This window comes from Lytechinus variegatus, chromosome 1 (assembly GCF_018143015.1).
Source record: "Lytechinus variegatus isolate NC3 chromosome 1, Lvar_3.0, whole genome shotgun sequence".
Taxonomy (NCBI): Eukaryota; Metazoa; Echinodermata; class Echinoidea; order Temnopleuroida; family Toxopneustidae; genus Lytechinus; species Lytechinus variegatus.
The window spans coordinates 90,507,273-90,532,444 of NC_054740.1; the positions used below are offsets into that span (position 1 = coordinate 90,507,273).

Genomic DNA, 25,172 nt, shown 5'->3' on the forward strand with positions numbered 1-25,172 from the left:
TTCCCGATCAGAGAATACCTGGAACTGGCGAACTTCGAGGCGGTCAGAAACCACCTTATATGTCCAAATAGATTGATGTGTTTATTCCAGAATTATTGAAAGCCCTGAATTGAATTTGCACAGTGTTTTCTTGTTGACCAGTGGCGTAACAGGGAGGGGGAGGGCAAGCTGCCCCCTGGCGGATTTCACCGGGAAAATAAAAAAAAATAGGAAAAAGAGAAAAGGGAGGGAGAAAGAAAAGGAAAGGGGAAAAGGAGGAAAAGGATGGAAAGCAGGAAAAAGGAACGAAAGAAGAACAGTTTAGAAAGAACGAACCATTCCAAAATAGGCCTATGTAATGCACTAGCATGATGAGAAATTAAATAGTGGGAACAATTGTGGGAAATGAAAGTCAAATGGAATTTATGTATAGTCAAAGCTAAATTGGAAAACAAAGAAAAAAAACTTAATAACACGATTGGTCTGCCAAGGATTGAAAATAAAGAGCGGGAAGAAAGATGGACTGCATACAACATTGTGCTACAACTACAAGCTTGCTAAATTTTATGCAAATAAATAAAGCTAGTACCAGGGCTTTGCCCCAGACCCTTCATATGGCTCCATAACCCTTCCTTCATTTAGCTTTATGTTCAATCACTGGCGTACAGGCAGGGGGGGGGTGTTGGTTCCACACCCAAGAGGAAATAAAAGAAATTTATAGGAGACAACATATGATGAAGTGAATGGAAACAATGAAATGTGTTATTTGCTGAATTTAATGGAAAAGTCTATCACATAATTAGAATTTAATTTCAATAGGCAATTGTTTATCCAGCTTGCTTTGCTCGCTGGTGACAAAATATTTGGTTTATTAGACAACTGGGTTGAATAAATGTGTTGTGTAAACTGTAAAAGCTATTTACCTGTGATTTGATTAAACATAGCGGCAGTCTGTAAGGTTTAACATGGTATGGACTAAATGGCTATTGGACCAACTGGTTATTAGACGAATGGTGAGTGTACGATATTGAATGAACCAAATGATTGTAGACGAGTTGGCAATTGGACAAATTGAGGTCGGACCAAATGAAAATAAACCCTTTGGCCTGTATTTTCAAATGAGGATTCAGTTGTACCATGGTACAAAACCATGGACTATGGAGATTTGTGTGTCATGATTGCACTCATTTCATCACGTACAAATAAGAGTCCAATTACATGTATTTATGCACGATTTTGGCAAACAGCACTAAATTCATGTTTGAATGAAGTACAAGAAATAGTTATCGTTTTGTAGGTCATTGTACAATTGAAATTTTAAGTTTTGCAGTAGCTTTTCATTTTCAGTTTGGAGGAATATTTTGTGCAATGTTTATGAGCTAAAAGAATGTGCATAATTCTATGTTTCATCATGTATTGCCTATGATGTAGTTCCCTGTCAGAATTTTAATTTAGTAGTGTATCATACTATATACGTAGTAAAACACTGCGTGTAGTGTACTTGAATAGTAATATACCCACCCATGTCTAGAAGCTGAGTTTGAATTTAAAGAAAAATGAAAGGAAGGTCATGAATCATGTAAATTTGATTATGAAATGAACATGCATGTGTGCATCCCTATCAAACTGGATGATTTAAATGCTTGTGCCTCAGGTGCAAACTGTCTTATCACAGACCCATTTATTTCTCGAGATGCAAAATGTTCTGTATTGCGGGGCGGGGGGGGGGGGGGGGATTCGGCCACTTCCATTGATGAGTGGATACCACCCTTTACAAAAGAAACACATAAAATGGTTCTCTCTTTCAAGATCTTGCATGTTACGTAATTAATGTAATAAGGGTGTCAAAAACACTAAATGAATGAAAAAATGGTATACACTGTATATTTCGCTAGGAAAGCTATGTGTTTGCGGTCCAATTTGTGAGGGTATAAAAAGACTGAAAATACTTTTCAATTTAATTCAATTCAATCATGGTTTATTTTGTATAAAAACAATACATGTTACAAAGCCAGAAGGCTGAAATTAACATGTTTACAATAAAATGTTCACAAGTCATGGATAAAAGCAAACAATTACAATTTACTATGTACATAGATAATAGATAAATTTCAAAGAGGAAGTGTACATAAAAATTCATTAAATATAATAAAATAGAACGAAAATAGAAATACAATATTAAAAAGTGATGAATATTAGACAATTAAAAATTCAAATATCAATTGGATTGAAATGGAGACTAAAACAATAGCAAAAATTTGAGTTGATTTCAAGGGTATGAAAATAAAAATTTATTTAGAATTTAGTAAATTATAAAGATTGTACATTGTACACCAACACTACATATGTTTAGGGTTCTGTGGGAGATGGGGCTGTACCCCGGGGGGGCACTCGACCAAAAAAGTGGTAGGGGTGTGCCGCGGGCGAGACAAAAAACGGGGGCCTTGGAGTGGGCTTATTGTAAAAAGGAAGGTCCTCGGAACGGGCTTCGGAACTACAATTTTGTGAAAACGGGGGTCCTTGGAATGGATCGCCAGCGTGTGAGTACGTGTATATGCACCCCTATGGAATGGGCATGCGTGCATGATGCAGCTAGTGCGGCCTCCGCCGGGTGCGCTCGCACAGAGACGATGATCAGACAGCGCTCGGCGGCCGCTTTTCACCAAAACTGCAGCAGATCGGAACGGCGTGACAAAAATATGCGAAGCTTTGGAGCGGATTTCTTCTTTATTCTTGATAAGAACAAAATGCTATGCCTTGGAGCGGCTTTCTATGATTTTTTTTTGGCAATAAGACAAAAATGCTATGCCTTGGAACGGAAATTTGAGTGTAAACATGGGGGTCCCCTCCGCGGCACATACCCACTATGCATTATATACTGAGTGCCCCCCCCCCCCCCCCGGGGGGGCGGTACAGTACCCAGGCCTAATAGTTTTAAACGCAAACATACATGATCACATCCTTGACAAGCAATTCTGTTCACTAATGCTATCTAAATGTATTTATATGTACTTCACTGATCATCCATCCAGATCTCAAGGTTCATAAGTCTTTATGTGCAAGTACAAGCCTGCTCAATAATACTAACTATATATTTTCTATACAATACTTGTTTGTACATGCACAGATCTAGAATATATTGTTTTAAAGTTTAAAGACATATGTCACGTCAGACTATCATTAAGTGATGTTTATCTATGTATTTTTTTAAAACCTTTTTAAGGTATTCATAAAAGTTCATCATGAAATCTCATTCCATCTTCATGGAATCAGTCAAATAAAAAGTTATTTGCAAACTCACATATTAAGGTTGTTTATTTGTTTGTTTCTGTGATGTAATTGTAAAACTCAAATGTGCATACACTACACATACTAGAAAAGCTAGTAGGTCCATGGTTAAATTATCGCTGTACTTGTTTAGGGGGGTCAAAGCAGTAGAAGTAGTAATAATAATGAAATAATAATAATGATAATAAAATGATGATAGTGAATAATGATAATAATAATAATGATTATAATGATAATAGTAATAGGCATTTATATAGCACCATCTACATATCTAGGAAAATTTTATTCCAAGGCGCATTATTATTATTACCCCGGCTTTAGCTCGAGCTGCCTTTCAGCTCTTATGCATTTTAACCCAGCTGGGTACCCATTCACCACACCTGGGTTGAGTGCAGCAAAATGTGGATAAATTTCTTGCTGAAGGAAATTACGCCATGGCTGGGATTTGAACCCACGATCCCTTATTTCAAAGTCAGAAGACTAATCCACTGGCCCACTAGGTTCCAATGGAATACTAGTCTATCCTTACTGTTTTGTTACACGCCAATACTTGCTACATGTAAAGGGTGCATTTTCAGAACATGGAAAATACCATGGTCACGTACGGTATCCACTCGTCAATATGGAAGTGCCCTCCCCCCACCCGGATTGTGGGTCAGTATTTTCTTCACTTTGTTGTTTTTTCATGGCCAGCATTTTCCATGTGCACTGTACATACATGTCATGTACATGTTTACTGTAATGTCTGCAAACTACATGTACGTACATGTAGGCCTACATGTATCTTGAAACTACTTTGTAACAATTTTCAGACCAAAGACAAAGTGTGATACATGCAACACTAGTGGCAATGAAATATGAACAAATAAAGGTGCGAGTCTAAGTAATAGAATTGAAGATTGTCCATCAGATGAATTTTACATCAAGTGTTTTCCAAGTGATGTTCTTTCAAATTGTGGATCATATTGAGTAAATCTATACTTCTTATATTGGAGGATGATGATGAATGGGCGGATATTTCTTTGATGAAAAATGGAACGTCTTTCTAGTACAATCTCTCTCTCTCTCCTTCATCGTGGATAATTCTCTGTAACCATGTCTCATTTTCTTTCTCTTTTTTTTGTGATCTCCCCTTAATTAAAATGAGCTTGCATCCATTGCCCATCTTCATACTCCCTCTGGCTTTCTCAAAGGTCAGTTGCTTTGGCCTAAAGTGAAGAATTGAGCAAAGCTGGATTTGTGTTTCAATATTGGTTTTGGTGCACATATACTTGTGTGTACATGTACATTTTATCTCTACCAGTCTCCCTTTGTTGTATCTTTACCTAGCTTGACGAGTTAAATTAAAAATTAATCTAATGGAAAAGTATGTATTTATTATTAAAAGTTGTAGTTTTGTGCTTTACTTTGCGACATTACAGGGTGTACAGACTATATTGTATAACTTAGGCTGAGTTCACATAGAAGTATATGGTATTCACTTAAAATTTGCTATTTCACTATACACTATATGTGCATAGCGGGTCACATTATAATAGGTAGCGCACATGTCCTATACTTTAATATTCTTTGGCTACGTCAAAATGGATACTTCAGACAAAAAAGATTTGGCTCTTATTTCAAATATGGAAAATTAAAAGAAATGAATGCCATCATTAATTATATGAAATAATTTTTGTGATTTTTTTTTATTCATGTGGACTTAAATATATAACGATAAGCATTTTTCCCTACATGTACCTAAGTTCAAATGATTTCCACATGGCTCCCTTTCAGCTGTGTATTGTAAGATTAAGATGAACATTTGTCTGATGGTAGAAATCTATGGTAGTAATCTATGGCATTTGCATTGCTAGATTCCACAAAATGTAGTTATTTTAATATTTCATGTGCATGAATTATGCTCATTTACATATATTCATGAAATAAAAAGTTTTCTACATGTAGGGTGAGTTGGGTAAAAGGCTCTCTGCTCAAGAATGGTAGGGTCAAATTGATTACCGGTATTGTTTGTGTAGTATTAATTAAATGTTGACATTGCTGGCTTTCCATAGTTGGATGTGTGGTATTATATGCAACTCTATTTAAGGACAAGTCCACCCCAACAAAAAGTTGAATTGAAAAAAGGAGAAAAATCCAACAAGCTAAACACTGAAAATTTCATCAAAATCGGATGTAAAATAAGAAAGTTATGTCAATGACATTTGAAAGTTTTGCTTAATTTCACAAAACAGTTATATGCACATCCTGGTTGGTATGCAAACTGGCAGACTGATGATGTCACACACCCACTATTTCTTTTGTATCTTATTATATGAAATATTCTTGTTTTCTCCTCCTTGTAAAGTGAAACAAAGTTTTATTTCTCCCTGAACATGTGGAATTACCATTATTTTAACAGTTTAAGGTTAAGTGAAGTTGGTCCTTATTTTCAAATTTGTAAAAATTGAAATATTGTATTATTCAAACAATAAAAAACAAAAGAAATAGTGAGTGATGGACATCATCGACTCGCTCATTTACATATCGCTGAGTTGTGCATATCACTGTTTTGTGAACGATAAGTGAAACTTTAAAATGTCATAACTTTACTATTTTACATCTGATTTTGATGAAATTTGCAGCGCTATGTTTGTTCGATTCAAATCAACAATTTTCTGGGGTGGACTTGACCTTTAAAACATGTTTAAACATTTAGGATACACCCCCCCCCTTGGACTATGATATGGAAGAGCTCTATTTTTCCCAAAGCTACACTCTAAAAACACTGAGTAAAACTTTACCTAATATTGGTTAGAAAAGGAACATGCATGTTTGCTGGGTATCTTTTTACCCCATATTGGGCTATTTCAACGCAACATTGCGTTAAATGGACACCATGGGGGTGTTTCACAAAGATTTAAGTATGACTTAGGTCGCACTTAAATGTTGACGCGTACATGATATGCAACGCGCAATCGTATTGGTCAATACGCAGAAGTGCGCGTCCTCTTGGCATGATCTGACCAATGCTGCCATGCCTTTTGTACTGCGCGCAACTAGACATTTAAGTGCGACTCTAAGTCATACTTAAATCATTGCGTTAAATGGACACCATATTGGGTAATTTTTTACCCAACCAACATGCATGTTCCCATTTTACCCTATATTGGGTAAACCTGTTTTAGAGTGTACTGTAACATAGTCATAGGAAAGGTTCAGAGGTTATTCATTTCAATTTGCCTGCGAGGCTTTCTCATTTCTGCTTGGATGAAAAGGTGTTTCTGGGGATTATGAAAAGATCTCTGGATTTCTATATGATAAAATGCCTTCCTTTATGTTTATATATTCACTATTAAATTTTTAGGGTTCATTTTTAAAATCTCATATAGGATGGCAAGGTTTGAAATAGGGTGTTACCAATGACAATATGAATACTATCACAATATGGTCTGTTCTTCTTTTAAAAAGTTTTTTAGACTTGTACTTCACCATCCCGGGAAAAACAATCTTGTTTTCTCGTTAAAAGGAACTGTGGGCATCCGGGAATGAAGTCATTGAACTGTTTTATGTCAGCGATGTTTTATCAATGCCAAATGCAGATTGCTCTACATTCCACATGCTGATCATCAAGTTTCTGGAGCCATCGTCTTTCCTGACTTCATCAAATGCTCCATACTTATTTTGATAATGTGCCTACTTTGACAATAAAAATATTTTGTTTACCCTTCAGGATGCAATTATGTGAGATGTTTCCTTGTGTGATTAAGATTTTGACAGCAACCTCTGGCACTGAAGATGCTTTTGGTCCACACTCCACACAGTAAAAAACTAAGTTAATAATTTGTGAAGTTGTATTCTTCTATGCAAGCGAAGGATGAACATCAGCATCATCGTCATCATCAAACAAAGTTTGTTTTCTTATTCCTTTTTCTATGGGACTTTGAAGTTCACAGAATTGAAAGTCGGGTCGAAATACCATGGCATACCTAAGACTGTTGAAGACGTCATCACAGGATCAAAAGTCAGAACATTAATGTCAAAATCCCCTATATTCCATCAAAATTCATTGTGACTTTTATCATATTTTCCAGTTTCATACAAAGATATTTCAAATGTATACCAAAGGTGGAGAAAGAAGAGTTTACCAATTGAAGCTACATGAAGCAGTATCCTCTTGTCTGAAATTTTTTTTTTGCAAATAATTACAAAATGTAAACCCCAAAGTTTGAAATCGACATACTTTTTTTGAAAGATGGTGATGAGAGCGCTAGCAAAATGATCTTCTAACCTGGTTTCCTAAACTGGTTAAACCAGTTGAAGAAAGTAGATGAGAACAGTGTCTTTCTGATCATCTTATAGAGATATAGGCCACATGATCAAGGACAGAGGTTATTTAGGGCCAATTAACTTTGACCTTGTTGTGCTATCAATATTTTAAACCTAACTGAGGTAGATTTTGAATTTTCAAGGTAAAGTGTAATTCCTGATTTCATGAAACTTCCATATGGTCATTTTCAAACAAAAGTGGACATGGGGGTGAAAATTAAAACTTGCCAGAAATCATTAGGCTTCAATGTTTTTTGAAACTAGACATCTTAAAGTATATTTTTCCATTTCATTTACATAAAATTATTAATTATGTCTTGAGATACAGTGAATTTTATGCAAGGGAAATTAAATGTTACAAAATGTTGATTTTTGCATTAAAATTCACATATTGCCTATCACAATATAAAATTTGTATTAGAAGCGCATTTGTTGGCAAGATACAAGCTGTGTATTGTATCTAACTCCTAAATAGCAAAAAAAAATTCTGTGAAGTGTTTTTCTGAAAAAAATTGGGTTTCGAAGTTTTCAAAACTGGTTGTCGTGTCACTCACGTTTTAAATGCAAAAAGTTTTCTAGAGCTGTGTATTCTGAAAATTAATTCATCCCAGTACTGGAGCAAATACAGTTTATCTGTACCTTATTGTATATAAAGTAACTTGGTGCAATGTGTTAAGGTAAAGCTAAAATTAACTGTTAAAGTTGTGTCGTGTCACTCACAATGTCGTGTCACTCACAAAATGTCGTGTCCCTCACGGTATTATATTGTGTATAAAAAAGGATATCCAGTAATTTTTGAAGCGTTTTACCAGGGATACAGTCAGAATGTTGTTCCTGACATCATTTAGGCCTATTCTAGGCTAATAATTTCCTCCATCTTCCTAATTTTACTCCTTTTTATGGAAATATTGAATTTGACATTGAGTTCATCTATTTTCTCTCCTCTCCGTGGTTGCCTTGGTTTAAAAAATCCTGACAATTTTCCATTGGTGTGAAGACTTGGATCCTAATTCATATTTTGGTGTACATGTATCAAGAGAAAAACCACTATACTTTAGCAATGGACATACAATGCATAAAGGGTTGGTGATGGTTCAAGTCATACCTAGGTATTACTCGAACATTCTGTCTCCATTTACAGAAATGAGCAGAAAGTTCACCTTTCTTTTGAGCAATGTTATTTCTTTGTTATACTCATAGCTAGAAAAGTCAGGGATCCTTTTTTGAAATTTGCAGAAATTTTAGTGGTAAAGTAGTGTACATGAGATATAAGAGATCACCATGAACACCAAACATTTTTTCAAATTTGGAAAAGAAAATATTTTCATTTTCCTTCTGATTGATTAAATCAACCTTTTCATTTGCCATAAAGCTTGTATTCCAGGACATGAAATAAACAAATTTGCAAGATAACATAAACATTTCAGGTGAGAATGTACTAAAATTTGATAGAACATTTTGGATATTGCTTGAAGCAGCTACATGCCAAGTTCAAAATCATTCTTTGTTCGGCCACCATTCCTACCGCTAGTGATTAACTACATGTAGGGTCTGAACAGCAAACTACTGTAAGCGGGCCGATGTGTGTTCAGAGCAGATTTGCATTTACACATATTCATTCAACAAAATGATGCATGTTCATGTAGGTCCCAACAAGTCCCAACTGAGAACGCATTTTGATTTGAGCAACTTTGATGGGTTGCCATGTACCAGTAGATCAATTTTTGTCTCACCTGCGAAGCAAAGTGAGACTATAGGCGCCGCTTTTCCGACGGCGGCGGCGACGGCGGCGGCGGCGTCAACATCAAATCTTAACCTGAGGTTAAGTTTTTGAAATGATGTCATAACTTAGAAAGTATATGGACCTAGTTCATAAAACTTGGCCATAAGGTTAATCAAGTATTACTGAACATCCTATTAGAGTTTCATGTCACATGACCAAGGTCAAAGGTCATTTAGGGTCAATGAACTTAGACCATGTTGGAGGAATCAACATCGAAATCTTAACCTGAGGTTAAGTTTTTGAAATGTCATCATAACTTAGAAAATATATGGACCTAGTTCATGAAACTTGGACATAAGGTTAATCAAGTATCACTGAACATCCTGCATGAGTTTCACGTCACATGACCAAGGTCAAAGGTCATTTAGGGTCAATGAACTTTGGCCGAATTGGGGATATCTGTTGAATTCCCATCATAACTTTGAAAGTTTATGGATCTGATTAATGAAACTTGGACATAATAGTAATCAAGCATCACTGAACATTTTGTGCAAGTTTCAGGTCTCAGGATTAAGGTCAAAGGTCATTTAGGGTCAATGAACTTTGGCCGAATCAGGGGTATCTGTTGAATTACCATCATAACTTTGAAAGTTTATTGGTCTAGTTCATTGAACTTGGACATTAGAGTAATCAAGTATCACTGAACATCCTGTGCTCATTTCAGGTCACATGACCAAGGTCAAAGGTCAATGAACTTTGGCCGAATTGGGTGTATCTGTTGAATTACCATCATAACTTTGAATGTTTATGGATCTGATTCATGAAACTTGTACATAAGAGTAATCAAGTATCACTGAACATCCTGTGCGAGTTTCAGGTCACATGATCAAGGTCAAAGGTCATGTAAGGTCAATGAACTTTGGCCATGTTGGGGTTTTTTGTTGAATAACCATCATATCTCTAAGTTTATTGGTCTAGTTCATAAAAAGTGGTCTAGTTCATTAAACTTGGACATAAGAGTAACCATGTATCACTGAACATCTTGTGCGAGTTAGAGTAGTATTCATAGTCAGCACTGCTGCTATATTGAACCGCGTGATGCAGGTGAGACGGCCAGAGGCATTCCACTTGTTTTTTTTTGGGGAGGGGGAAACCCTGATAAGATCAGAGCTGGACCTCGAGGGGAAAAAGCTATTGAGGTATGTGGTTGGGATGCTGAATTTGTTTTAGTGTGACATCCAAGGGCTTAGTTTTGGAAAGGCTAATGACTTGTAGTTGTTATGTAATAGTAGCAGACTGCAAGAATCAGGTAGTGGCTTTCCCTGGATTCCTGTGGTATGGTATATGATCAAATAATCAGCAATGAAAAGGCACTTACAAGATTCCAGCTAAAAGCATGGCTCTGAATTTTGGTACAGTGCCTACATATGTACTGCCTTTGGAGGGTCCACATACAAGCAGTGTTCAGGAGAAAACCTATGCTTGTCGAGTTGAATTCCCAAGTTTCTCAAGGATTTGCTGATAGTCCATCTGAAGTGTGCAGCAACATGATTGTGGTTTGGTACCAAAAAAGACATTGAAACTGCCATGTCCTATTTGGACAATGCCTAAAATATTAAAGGAGGATAATATTGTAATCCAATATTTCATGAAAGAGGAGTCATACATGACATCATTGGCTACCAGACCATGCCAGATGATGTGAGTGATTATTGAGAATACCTTTCTTACAAGGAAAAATTATTCCATCCGTTGTGGATGCTGAATTGTATAAACCCGTAAACTTTCATATACAGATAGGGAGAAAGAATGTTTGAGTTGATGTCAATGCCAAGAACTCATAACACCTCCTTCAAGTGCCCCCTCCTCCTCTAAAGAGGAGAGTGGTAGAAGCCCTAGTGTGACAATGTGGTATGGTATAGGGAATGTGAGTTAATGGGCAAATATGACCATAAACCAAGAATAAAACATCAGGATGACATATTATGAACTTTAAAGAAAGCAGTTATTATGTAATCAAGCTTGTTTTTTGGTTAATGGTATTTTACTCTTCTACATCATGCAAAAAATACTTTCAATGTTGAGATAAATGTTGTATTTTTGCACTTGTCGTGTCACTCACGTTTTGGATGTCGTGTCACTCACGGTAGAAAGGAGGGTACCATTTTCCATAAAGAAGGTTTGATTGATTTTGACTATATGTGTTAGATAGGTACACTATTTATGTCCATTTACTGGTACTCACAGTACTTCATGACAACTACTTGGGCACGAATCCAACCATATGTGTTAGTGGTCAGAAACCCATGTCCAAAATTTGTCGTGTCACTCACGCACCGTTTTTTAATCATATCTACTAAACAAATTGTTGAATTCAAATCAAACTCGTAGTGGCCCATGCCAGTCCTACATTGTATATAATATAGTAGTCATGATTGATTCATAACCTTTAAGTTTGAAGATATGAGCCCTTGAACCTCTCCGATTGTCGTGTCACTCACGTTTGAAAATGACCACATATGTATGAAATATCAGCCGACGGATGAATTCAACTTACATGTAGGGCCTACACTTTTATTATCAAATGACTGTTTTTATCTCTTTAAAAAATTTTTTTTACATAGTTATTTTCAAAGTCAGCACTGCTGCTATGTTCAACTTGTTAAACAATTGTCAATTAATGTGAGAAAATAAGTAACAACATGCCAATGGCTGGGAATATAATACATTGTCTGGTCATGGATGAAATAATGGTCAGGCCAAAGGAAAGTGTATTGACCTTATCCTTATGGAGATATCATTAGCATGATATCTGTGTCAACAGAGATTAGGAGCATATATTTCCTTTGTGGTTGTTCTTTTACTAAAGTTGCCTCTTAAGGTTTCTTACTATCAAAATAAACAGAACTACCTGTAAAAGCATCTACATATGTATGGAATACCATCCACATTATCTAGGGGTTGTTATTAAGTTGCCAAATTTGTTAGGGCTAACAGTCAATCAAAATTGAGGTTTCTGTGAAGGGAAAAAAACCATGAGGGCTCTTGCTCAAAAGGAAGAACCCTGGAAAATGTTAAATTAACTGCAATGTTAAAGGACAAGTCCACCCTAACAAAAATTTGATTTGAATAAAAAGAGAAAAATTCAAAAAGCATAACACTGAAAATTTCATCAAAATCAGATGTAAAATAAGAAAGTTATGGCATTTTAAAGTTTCGCTTATTTTCAACAAAATAGTTATATGAACGAGCCAGTTACATCCAAATGAGAGAGTTGATGACATCACTCACTCACTATTTCTTTTGTATTTTGTTATATGAAATATTTTTATTTTCTCGTCATTGTCATGTGAAATGAAGTTTCATTCCTCCCTGAACACGTGGAATTCCATTATTTTAACATTTTGTGCTTCAGGCAAGGAGGTCCTTATCGTCAAATTGGTAAAAATGGAAATATTGTATGATTCAAACAATAAAAAACAAAAGAAATAGTGAGTGAGTGACATCATCGACTCTCTCATTTGGATGTAACTGGCTCGTTCATATGTCTATTTTGTTGAAAATAAGCGAAACTTTGAAATGACGTAACTTTCTTATTTTAAATCCGATTTTGATGAAATTTTCAGCAGTGTGCTTGTCTGATTTTTCTCTATTGATTCAAATCAACATTTTTCTGAGGTGGACTTGACCTTTAAACTTATCAAATGATGCAGATTTTGGGTAGGCAGTAGGTTGTTAAAAGTAACCTGTGATTTAAAATGAAAATACCTGTTTTTATTTTGCATGTAGTACTCTGGCTGTAATGATATTGACCCATGGTATTGAGGATAGTGAAGGGGGGGAGTGCAAATTCTATGCAGACCACTCCCCCCCCCCCTTTTCATGAAAATCTGAATTAGACTTACCGTATTAAAGTTGGCCCACTAAAAGGAAAATTCACACTGAAGAAAAGTTTGCTGTAAACTGAAAAAAAATATTTGTGAAGCTTTAAAGAAATTCCATCGAAGATAAAGAGAGTTTTTAGAATTTTTTTTTATTTGTGATGTCATATATGAGCAGCTGCCCACATGATAAAGAATACATATTTTTTAATGGTTCATGATGATTGATTTTTTTTCTGTCAGGAGCAGGTAAGAAATAATTTGTAGATATCATGAAGGTACAATGAAAAGCATTTTCAATTTTTTGAGAAAATGACATTTCATTTATTTCTTATTACTTCAAAATATATTGGTAAGCTGCTCATACAACATGATGACACACACAAACATATAACAACTTTTTTTTAATCTTTAAAAGATTTTCCTTCATCTGGCACCACTTTATTTGTTTTATTATATTTGTTGCTATTTTTACAATTATTTCTTTGTCAGGGTAAAAGTCCCCTTTAATTGTAGATGATTATTTGTTAAACAAGTTAGCTCTTGTTCCCTTTCTCATCCAATTTTACCATTAAGTACATTCAGCTATATTATGTTCAATTTAATAAAACTTGGAGCAGTGTGTGGTGGCGTCAGTTTTGAAATCAAGAAGATATGGTGATAATCTTGTTATCAGATTTATCACTTAATTAATTATGATGTAAGGGGCAGAGTCCAAAGTGATCATGGATGTTCGTTCGGCAAAGTGTGACCATAGGTCATTTATATGTTACCTTTTATTAGGCACAATCATGCTTTGATACAGATTTTCTTGAAAACATGGAAGCATCCTTTCTCATATTGTGATTATCAAATACATTCACTGTTCTTGTTTTGATCTTCGTGTACAAGTCCATCTGGATCTGCTCTATATAGGTGTACTGTACATCACAGATTTTGGTATACTGTAGATTAAATGGCATACACAAATCATGTAAACTGGTGGATTAGCTGTACTGTTTACAGAGTACATGTATATGTTTTTCAGTAATACTTCCTGGTCCATAGATACATGAATCATTAAACATTTGTACAAAGTTTTGTATCGGGCTGTATGTAATTTCATTTTATACATGATGATTTCTGGAAATCTCCAATTTCGAGTTTATAGTCCTCATTATGTTCTATCTGTTTATATCACTATGGGTGTGTATACGTGTGTGTATATATGTGCAATATGAATGAATCATGTACATAACCTATTGCATTTTTTCTTCGTGACAACCCTTTCCACGATGACATGTAGTCTAGGGTGTAAATTCATGATAAATCTGAAGTCCATATTTCTTTTGAATAGGTTTTCATTTTCTTTATTTATTTTCTGCTCCTCTGCTCTGGCCCTAGTATGATCAGTAATGAGAAAAATAAATTGATAATCTTTTCAGTTGCTTGAAGGAGACTGTGATATCATGCAGCGTAAAGTGAGACGATCCTGTTAGTTCCAGTAATAGGGTCTTTAAAACAGACTATTGACTTGTAGTTAATCTGATACTGCATAAATGTAGAGTGTGCGTCATAGCTGCATTCAGATATTCCATGGAAAAGCAGTGCAGTGTGACAGTGCAACTAGAACTACGTTTCCATTCGTTCTATTCATCCCACAGTGTGTGGGGGTAGTAGGGCGGTCATCTACATGTCTGCGGTTTGGGGGAATTAGCAAAAGGAACAGAAAAATACTTGATTCTCATTATTTTGTCGAACATACTTCTCAACAAGATCCTGTTCTTAGACTGATTGATTCCTTGTACATGGAGACTATTGAGTCTATGCTCTGGTAAACATATTGTCTGTCTCCTGGCGCTTGTTCTTCAGAAATTCTATGCAGGTTATTGTTGATTACTCTTTGCTTTTTGGAGCGTTGTCATGTACTGTATTGGATGAAGTGGTGTAATCATTGTGAATAGTTCGTGTAGACTGTAATTTCATAATCGTACCATGGATCTACTTTAACATTAGGATTTTATAACATTTGGATTATTTCACACCCCAGGTAAGAGAAAAGCGATAGTGTCTTTAGTGTGTTCAATCCATCCTCGTAGGGAATGTTAGTTACAGCAGTACACCAGAATGATGCAGAATCCTTTAAGTTTTGATAATAACAGCAGACCAGTGATAACAAAAAGTAGGAATGGCTGATACATGTACTTCAGTCACATTTCCCCTGTGGCAGTCGTACAGCAAGTAGAAAACAGCCGTTATATTAATTTTTATTCAAACCACCAATATATAGCTTGTACATGTATATAAAATGTTAGAACTGCTGTTTTTTACTCGTTGTACGGCCACCATTACAAATCGATTTATTTTGATTCATTATATTTCGTTTTCATTTTCACTTGCATTTTAATATCAATTTGATCAAGTCTTTACAAATACGAATGAACAGTAGTCTCATACAACCAAAACTGAGAAAAATAAAGGAAAGGAAATTCTATGTTAAAGTTTTGCTCAGTTGCCTCAATTGCTTGCAACTCTGATTTTTTTTTATTACCCCATATGCCATGTCTGGCCCCTAAAAATCCTTGGCTCATTATGCCACTGACCCACTCCCCCATAAACTAAAAAAAATTCTCGCAAATGCCAAATAATCAATATTCAACACCCCTAGTGTTTTCACTTGAGACTCTGGTCAGACGCACCATGCATTCAGGAAATCCGCAATTGGTAGAATAGTTTTTTATACACCCTAGTTTTGGCTTCAAAAGTCAGTAAGATATAGGCCGTGTTTATGCTTCCACTTTTCAGGCCAGAATCAGCGTTTCCAAACGTGATTAGTCCAAAACACGGTTGCATCCATGCTTACTTTCATTTAAACGCTGTTTCAAAACGCCGATCATAAACTCACAAAAAGGTGCGTTTGTAAACGTCGTTTGACCAGAATCAGGCTTTCTGGGGAAGTATAAACAGAACCATGGTCGTAAACGTGTTTAAATGACGTCATTTGGTACATGCTTCTGGTGAGATGAAAATCCGCGGGTAAATACAGTCGTATTGCTCCATGTTGTCTCCACGTAATAACAACAATCAGAAAAAAAACTTTCGAAAAAAGGCGCGTCCAATTTGACCTCGCTTTACGATGCGAAGCCAGCTGGAGATCACGATTTGCTCTGAAAAGTTAGGCATAAACAGCACTCCCAGAACCACGTTTACGAACGGCGTTTTGAATCGACGTTTGAAATCGCTGATTCTGTCCTCGCAATGGAAGCATAAACACACCCATAGACAATCATGCTTTATTTTTTCAAACCGATGCCATTATAAAATGCATGCATTGAGAATGAGCTCATGCATGCTTTTGACCGAATAAAGCCATATTTTGTGTGTATCCAATTTTTCTTGGTGTACTGAAAATTTAATCCATGATTATTTATTTTTTGTGTGGTTGTTTCTTATAGGATTTCAATAATTACGATGAAGTCCCTCTTGTGAGGGTAGAAAAGAATATCTATGTATTAAAGCAGTATGTTTTTTTTTTTCAATTTTGAATAATGGGAGGGCAGGGGGATACGTGTTTAGAAATACCACACAAAAGTCAAGATATTTTATTTTACTTTCGTTAATAATTTCTTCATAAAATGGGGAGAGAACTCAACATCTTTTCCAATTTATATCTTCGCATGAAAACACATACCTGTGTTATTATATTGTTGGCTCGTCCCAGTTTAACTGTGACCAAAGCCTTGGGAAAAACTTGGCATAACCACCTAAATGTGCATGTCATGTCATTAAACAAACATATAAAAAAGAGAAGATTGTATACACTCAGGATATATTATTTGATTCAAATTTCTGTTTGTTTGCTTTTACTCAGTTTGAAACAATGTATGCTTAAATTATCTTTGATTTCTGGTTGGCTGGACTTGCATGTAAATTGGCAGACAGACAGACCACATAAAAATTACCAGCATAACCTCTCAAGGTCATTCATGAACATTGCATACATTTACAATGAAAACGATCTTAACGTTGGCATACAGTGTAGTCTTCATGCACTGTATCAAAAAAATTATACTAGGCCTAAAGTCTTTTTGGAATGAATTGGGCAAAAATACAGAAAGTAAAAAATGTGTTTTTCATGAGAGGGAGTATTACTGATGAAAGTTTTCATTCGTGTAGCCTATAATAGGTTAGCTGATTAGTTTCAATGTTTATATTGTATTGTATGCATAGGCCTACATGTATATAAACATGTCAGCATACATGTACATCCGGGGGGGGGGGGGCCACTTCCATTCACGAGTGGATACCATGTGCGACCACGGGGTCTCGAAAAGCACCCTAAACACGTAATTTCCATATTATGAAAATCCACCCCTTAACAAGTATTGGCGTGTGAAACCCTACCCTTAACAAGTATTGGAAACAAAACGATACTCTTGACAAATATATTCCCTGAAATGAACCCCTAAACAAGTACAGGAATGTTTTATTGTTACGGGTTCTTCGGTCGTCGGCTTTACCTTATTTGGTTAAGTACGACCCCACCTTCTACACCTCGCGCAAATCGGACTCTAAACACGAAGTGTTGGGGCAAAAAGGACATCCTTTATAAAACATTTTAATTTTGTTTTATCCCCGCAAATTCGACCCTAAACACGTAATTTTCCTAGCGAAATAGATACCCTTTTTTCATGATTTTTGTGTTTTTGACACCCTTATCACGTTACGTACGTAACGTGCCCTATCGTGAAAAGGACATCCTTTTTACGTGTTTTTTTGGTCGCGCATGGTATCCACTCGTCAATGTAAGTGCCCCCCCCCGGGATGTACGTAGAGGTCTATCATATTAAAAGCATCTTGACCTTGAGGACATTTGATTTGCCCTCATCTAGCTCTCAGTATCAGGCTCAGCATTATTGTGTATCTACTAGTACTATCACCTTGTTCTCAGTATCGAGATGGCATGATCTATTGCAATCTCTATTGCGCCACCTATTCAACCTGCAAACAAAATCTCTCAAAAGGCTGTCTAGTTATATCTTGAGCTCGAGGGAAACACGCTGCACCTAAAGCCCAGTGTGTGATTCGTTGTGACCAATAAAATCTTAGCGATTTAGAGACATAGTTCAGAATAATGATAGTTACATGGAGGACTATACAACTGAAATTGAAATTCAGTCAAGTTCAAGCTTCCTTGTAGGAATAAAAGCAAATTCAATTCCGAATTGTAATGAAGTCATCGACTGTGATTGAAAATGATTTGGACATCCTTCCACAGGGCTTGCTGCAAAATGAAACTGATTTTATTAATTCTAACACTAGGCCAAACTTCAAATGAAATAGTTTTACTTCTTTTCTTCGTTTTACTTCAAAGATATTACATTAGCATATGATATTACATTTCTACCTACAAAATCTTTATGTGCAAAGTTGTGAATTCTGGTATGAATTCTAAAATTGAAATCCTAGTCAATTTTGAACCTCCCTGTAGGTATAAAAGCAGTATCAATTCCAAATCACAATGACATCATCATCAGCTGCGACTTGAAGGCCATTTGGACTTTACTTGAACTGCAATTGTTGCAGTAATGTCGAATTCTGATGGTAGTATTCTTACATCATGCCAATCTTCAAATAAAACAATTATACATGTACTTGCAACTTTCATATCAAACGTAAAATGTGATTTATTCACAAATCGTGTTATAGTCCGATTGTGTTCATGTAGTGTGCTTGAGACAATGGTGGAAATATGCAATTTTATGTAAAAAAATATGGAGAGCTTTGCTACTAAATCTGTATACAGTACTTCAAAACAACATTGTCATTTTGCCACAGGTTTTGCCATACAAAAAAATAAGTAGAGACTTTTCAGAATACTTCCATACATGTATACTCTTTCATTTTTTAACTGATTTTGATACTTTTTAATCATTCCTTCTCTTTATTTTCCTTAAATTTAATTTTGAATAAAGCATGCTCTCTTTACATGGCACATAAAATTATTATGCAGTTCCCTGTGTTTTATATAGCTCTAGTTCCCTAGCATCTTACACCTTGTAGTCAGTTCCTTAGTCCACCATTTCATCAAAAGTAACCATGCCCCCTCCCCCCCGTGGCCATGTGTAGTACAAGATGCTCATGTACATGTAAAGCTAATGTGACATAACCTTGTTTCGTAATTAGGGGGTGTGAAATTATTTAATTTCCTTCATTAGCTTGCATTGCCTTCAAAGAATATGTAGCAGGTTTAGTGATTAACACCTGAGCCCATGTTCATGTAGGTTTATTTTAATAATTGCCTTGCCTCACATTTCGCCTTTGACAACCTCTACATGTATGTACAATTGTACAGTGCATAGTGAAAAAAGTACAGACATACCCGTACACATGTTTATAAGTCTACATGGCATCTTTTCCTTGTACATGTAGGTGTATTGCATATATTTTTTAATGATATGTAATGATTGGTAATTTAAAGGCGCTTGCGAGATTCGTGCGGGAAAGATATTGCTTTGACTTTATGACAAGATATGCCTTATATCCTAGTTTGTTTGTGTTTTTTAAAGACCTCTAGATGTACATGTATGTACATTGAAGGAGATGTTAGGGCTAGAGCAGTCTGGAAGGACCAATTATTTCTCAAATCTAAGTTATGGAAGCATAAGGGACTAAATCATTACAAGCAATAATCTGAAAAAAAGGCAAAACACCTGCATCATGATTGCATCCAAAACAGCTTATGGCCAACTATAAATGCAATTAATCTCTGCACCTGCTATCCCATTAATGGTATCATTCCGATTCAGACCATGCTTGTATGTGTTCCCTGTGAATGACTATCTCTTATCTTTTAGAATTCTTTTCTTCTGGCACCCTCTATTTTTCATAATAAAAAACAAATGTATCATGTTTTTAAAATGAACTTAAAATGACTTTGCCTACCGTACTTAACATTTGACTACTATCTTTTCTTTCATCTTTTTCATTTGTGCAGGGCACTTAAGAAGAAGGGCAGGAGCTGGACATTCGTACCTTACCCTGTGGATGAACTAAAAGAAACCGATTCGTCTCAGTAGAAAGATAGTTATCTTGCTCTTAAGCCATTGGAAACACCTGAATTTTTGTCTTGCATTGTTTCATCTCCCACTAGAGGTTGGAGTACCTTTCTGCTCTTATCATAGTCATCTATCAGTGATCACCAAGACTAAGAATATCCCCCATCATTTCTATTCCTTCAAGGTAAAAAAAGAAAAGGAAAACGGGAGGAGAAAGCTATTGGGATGTGATCTCAGCTACCATTACAAATTTCTTGTATTTTGGAGATGACCATGTATTTGAGTTTGAATGGGGATGGTAGAAGCATCATAGGAGATGATCATGTGACATATTGATCAGGTGACAGAGTGAAGGTGGTGAGGAAGGAGTTCTTTTGAAAAAATTCAGTTATCTTTTTGGAAAGGAATGATATTTGGGCATTCTTGTGTATGCAAGCTAGATTAAAAGTTTCTGATTATTTTAAAGTTTCACTCTTCATTGAGTTAGACTCATGCAACTCACAATGAAATCTACGGACATGGACACCCGATCAGTACAGTCTGGAGGCTCACAGGCCAACAGCATAGATTCAACTGTCTCCAAGCACAGAAAGCAAGGAGGTGGGTTCTTTCGCTTCTGGTCGGGGCGTTCCAAACCGCGCAAGAGCAGTACCGACTCGGATCATAGCGGGCTTGGCACTCCACGGAGCACACGACAGGTCGGACGGTCACGAAGTGCTGCAGCCTACATCAACAGCACCAATAAGAAGGGGCCCGGCACAATGGAGTGCCCTCTGTGCCTAATGGAACGACCAAAAGAACAGTTTCCAGAGATCATCACTTGCGACCACCGCTCATGTCGGGAGTGCTTACGACAGTACCTGAAGATTGAAATCACAGAGAGTCGAGTGAACATTGCATGTCCTGAATGCGCAGAGCCTCTTCATCCGAATGACATTAAACTCGTGTTGCAAGACAGTGCTCTTATGAATAAATATGAGGAGTTCACATTACGGAGACTACTCATGATGGACCCAGATTGTCGATGGTGCCCGGCGCCAGACTGCGGGTGAGTGATTTTCTCGATAACAGACTCTTAAAGTATAATACAAAACAATGAGAGCAACATTACAGGCAATTTATTTCAGAGCATGTGAGCAATTGGAATGGCACTTTCAGAGGGATTTAAAAAGTTCATTTCCCATGCAGGAATGTTTTACATTGCTTTATTGGGTACAATAACGACTAGCCAAGACCTAGTCTCCTACATATTATCCACCCTCCCCCTCCACCAACACTTTCTTTATACATACAACGTGTACTCAGTTCTTTCTCTCTCTCTCTCTGTCCTTGTCTTTTAAATGTTTTTTTATCTCCTGCTTTAAAGGTCTATTCCTTATTTTTCTATGTACATTTATATGCATTTATACTGGTGAAGGACATTTTTTCCTGTCTCAGTGATATTTCTTTCTACATTCTTTTGTTGTCTCCATTCCTCTATTTAATAGTTGTTGCTTCTCTCCTTTTTCTATTTTTTCTCTTCTGGATGATACCAAGTAGGCATTCATGTATGCTTTGAATATCATTTTCAATCACCAAATAAGATACAGACGGAATAAAAACTCCATGCTCAGTAGTCTGTTGTATTTTTATAGAATTACTTTTCAGTCTCTCCTTTATTACTTATAATGTCTTTGTTGTAGAAGTACATGGTACTATCTGTGGTATATACATGTACACTTTTTTTGTTTATTTGTTATTTTTTAATTATTGATTAAAGATTTGCTGTGATAGCCACTGGTTGTGCCAATTGCCCTCAGTTGTCCTGCCAGCGCCAGGGTTGCGGAACAAGTTTCTGCTATCACTGCAAGCAGATATGGCACCCTAACCAAACCTGCGATGCAGCCAGACAACAACGCATGGGGATTATTCGTAAAACATCACTTAGCTACAGCCAAGGTTCATCATCACGTGAGTATATCTACAGCAATTTATCAAAATTTCAAATCTCTTTGTGCAGGCATCTTCAATAAGAATTTTTTTTTTGTGAGAGTTTTATTTACTATCTATGTCATTTACTGTCATGGTAATTAGAATTTTCTCACTCTTGTTTTCTATAATGAATTTTTTCAATTTTAAAGTGAATGGAAAAAAATTATCAGTAAATATTGAATAACCCTGAAAGAAGTGTAAATCCAGCACTAATAATGAATTATTCTTGAGTGCCTGTTTCTATGATATCAGGGTGTCATTGTGCTCCCTCCGAACAAAACACTTTTTTTTCTGATTCACCATCAATTTTTCTCAAATTTAAATAAATGTTTCTTTGTACTTTTTCTTTATGTGGTGTTTAGTAGTAGACCAAATAAATATGAATTCATTTTATAGATCAGAACATCTGTGATGCAATATCACGTTTGAAATCATATTGCTGCAAGTAAGTCTGTAATCCCATATGTTTTTGATGAATAATCATATTTTTTACCCCCTTGCAGAGGATCAAATCAAACAGTGCCCTCGTTGTACAGCATTGATCATCAAGTTGGATGATGGTTCATGTAACCACATGACATGTGCTGTATGTGGAGCTGAGTTCTGTTGGCTGTGTATGAAGGAGATATCAGATCTACATTATCTCAGGTGAGATAACTAGAATCACACTAAAAATCAAATTCATTCCTAGAATTGAGATCTCTTCATTGTTGTATGCTCCTTGATTAAATTTGTCTGTCATGAAATAAAACTTGTTGTATACTAGAGGACACACCCACAGAATACTACAGGACGTACCAACATAATTTATTTTACATCGGCTGATATAATGCTGTCCATATCTGCCCCCAGTCTTATACTTTTCAAATTTTGGTTTTTAAGAATAGTGTTGACTTTTTAGAAATTACCCTAACAACTGCACCCAAATCGAATCTATACATATTAAACAACAAAATGTCCCCCCCCAAAAAAAAAAAATGATAATGAATATTTTCATTCATTCATTTTCATTCATTCATTTATTGATTCCACTTTTAAAACAAATATCATAATATACGTAACAAATGTGGTCATAAACATAGTGTATCAATGATAAAATTAAGTATCTAACATAAGTTTTTAAGCATAAGGTACACTACAAAATGTAAAAAAAGTGAGGAGCCTAAATAAAAAGCAGAGCTTGTAGAAAATTAGGCTCCCAATGGGGAAAATATATTAGTTGTTACTTTGAGCGAACAATATACACATGAGACAAGAAAAGTCAGGCATCAACTGGAATATGAGTATGAGTAATATTTACAGTTGCTTATTCCAAACCAGAAATGGCAAAAACACCACCATCACAAGCAAGATACTTAGTGTGTACAATGAGTGTACATATATGCAATTGTTTACCTCTTCAGAATTATCTTTTATTGTGTCATTGATAAATGAGAAACATTTGTAGCTCCTGAATTTCTTCCTTATTCAAACACCCACATCCACAACCATGGATCAGGACATACTATTAGCTTTAATGCGTAATGAAGTTTTTTTTATACTAGTGTTGTTGTTTATCCTTATCATATATGTACAAAAGGATTCATTCTGAGTGAATCAGAAGAAAAACAATTAGTTAATCAATTAATTTAGTTTAATGATTTACTATACTGGGAATGGAGAAGAAGGATGGAGATATTACAATTACATAAACATGATGAATAGATTCAAGATACTGAAAACATTGTGCGACACTGGAACTGGTCCGACGGCCTCAGACCGGTTAAAGTTGCTGTCGGGCCAGTAACTTTTAAGAAGTAGCCATGAAATTGCAAAAAAGGATCTACTTTAAAAAATGTTCAACTTCTTAGAAAAGATGCGAAACGCATTTCCATATTAACATATAGGCTTATTTTGTCTCAAGTTGCCTTTGACTTGGTTTCAATTACCGACCAGTTATTAGTTTAGTGTGAGTAGTCTCAATACACATGCCCCTCTCATTTTCGTTGTATCACTAACAGTGATCTTAAGGGGATACATGTAGCAAATATGATTCATAGCTAGTTATTTTACCCACAAAAGAGGTCACAAATCCATATTTTATTTGTTTTATTAAGACTGTCCTGAGGGAATAAAAGATGTGAAATCTGAGAATTAGAGAAACGAAATGCAAGAGAGGATATCAAGGATTATACGTCCTCGTCCTTTGATCCTAATCAACTTTGTCACCATCTGCTTCCTATGGTAGTTGTAAAGATGAAATATGATCTTAAAAGATGGTGAGGTTAGATGCAAAGCTTTAGGAAGATTTGTGACCTCAAAGCTCTTTATCCATTCCATGGCATGCTTTAGCCCTACACTGATACATCTCTGGAGCTGCATTGTAGAAATGCACTTTCATCCCTTTCTTTCCCTGGCTTTGTCTCATTCTAGTATTCCTTTATTTCATCTCCTTTGGTCTCACTTTGCCTCATTTTTCCTGCCTCTATCTCTTGCTTTCTTTAAAGATCGATTACTTTTCTCTCCATGTATGTTTCTCACAATTCATGTCTTCCCGACAGTGTACATGTATTAGTATGTAATTTGTTTCCCTTTTCTTATGTTACCCGTTTCTCAAATGAATTTTCTTTCACTTTGCAAATGGATGTTTTTCTTTTCTGTAACTTAAGTCTTTGTTTTTTATGTTGCTTGGTCTCTGTCTCATTTTGCTTTCACTTGTGTTCCCTTCCCTTTCTCTCATTTTCTTTTTATCTATTTCTGGTGAGCTGTTCTGTCTATTCGTGCAAACAAGAATTAAAATCATCAATTTATATTCATATACTCTGTTGGCCTAATATTTTTGGCATTCTAACTGCAAGCCCATAAATCTTTATCAAGTTATGTAGGGAATAAGGCAGTATAATTTACACTTTTGGTATTAACTTGAAATTCCAAAGTATAAGGATTTGGGTGTGATCATTGGACCCACTTGTATCTTGTTCTTTGAAACCTGTACATAGAGTGACT

General features: G+C 35.8%; 1 protein-coding gene across 1 annotated transcript in view; it reads left to right on the top strand.

Annotated features, from left to right (window-relative positions):
- The first annotated feature begins 14,733 nt into the window (after positions 1-14,733).
- Positions 14,734-25,172, top strand: part of LOC121428205 (E3 ubiquitin-protein ligase RNF19A-like) — a 29,890-nt gene continuing 19,451 nt past the window's right edge. The window contains exons 1-4 of the mRNA XM_041624818.1: positions 14,734-15,208; positions 20,156-21,264; positions 21,976-22,166; positions 22,691-22,835. Of these exons, the coding sequence (XP_041480752.1) occupies positions 20,708-21,264; positions 21,976-22,166; positions 22,691-22,835 (893 nt within the window). The 5' untranslated portion in view covers positions 14,734-15,208; positions 20,156-20,707. The remainder of the gene's footprint in view (positions 15,209-20,155; positions 21,265-21,975; positions 22,167-22,690; positions 22,836-25,172) is intronic.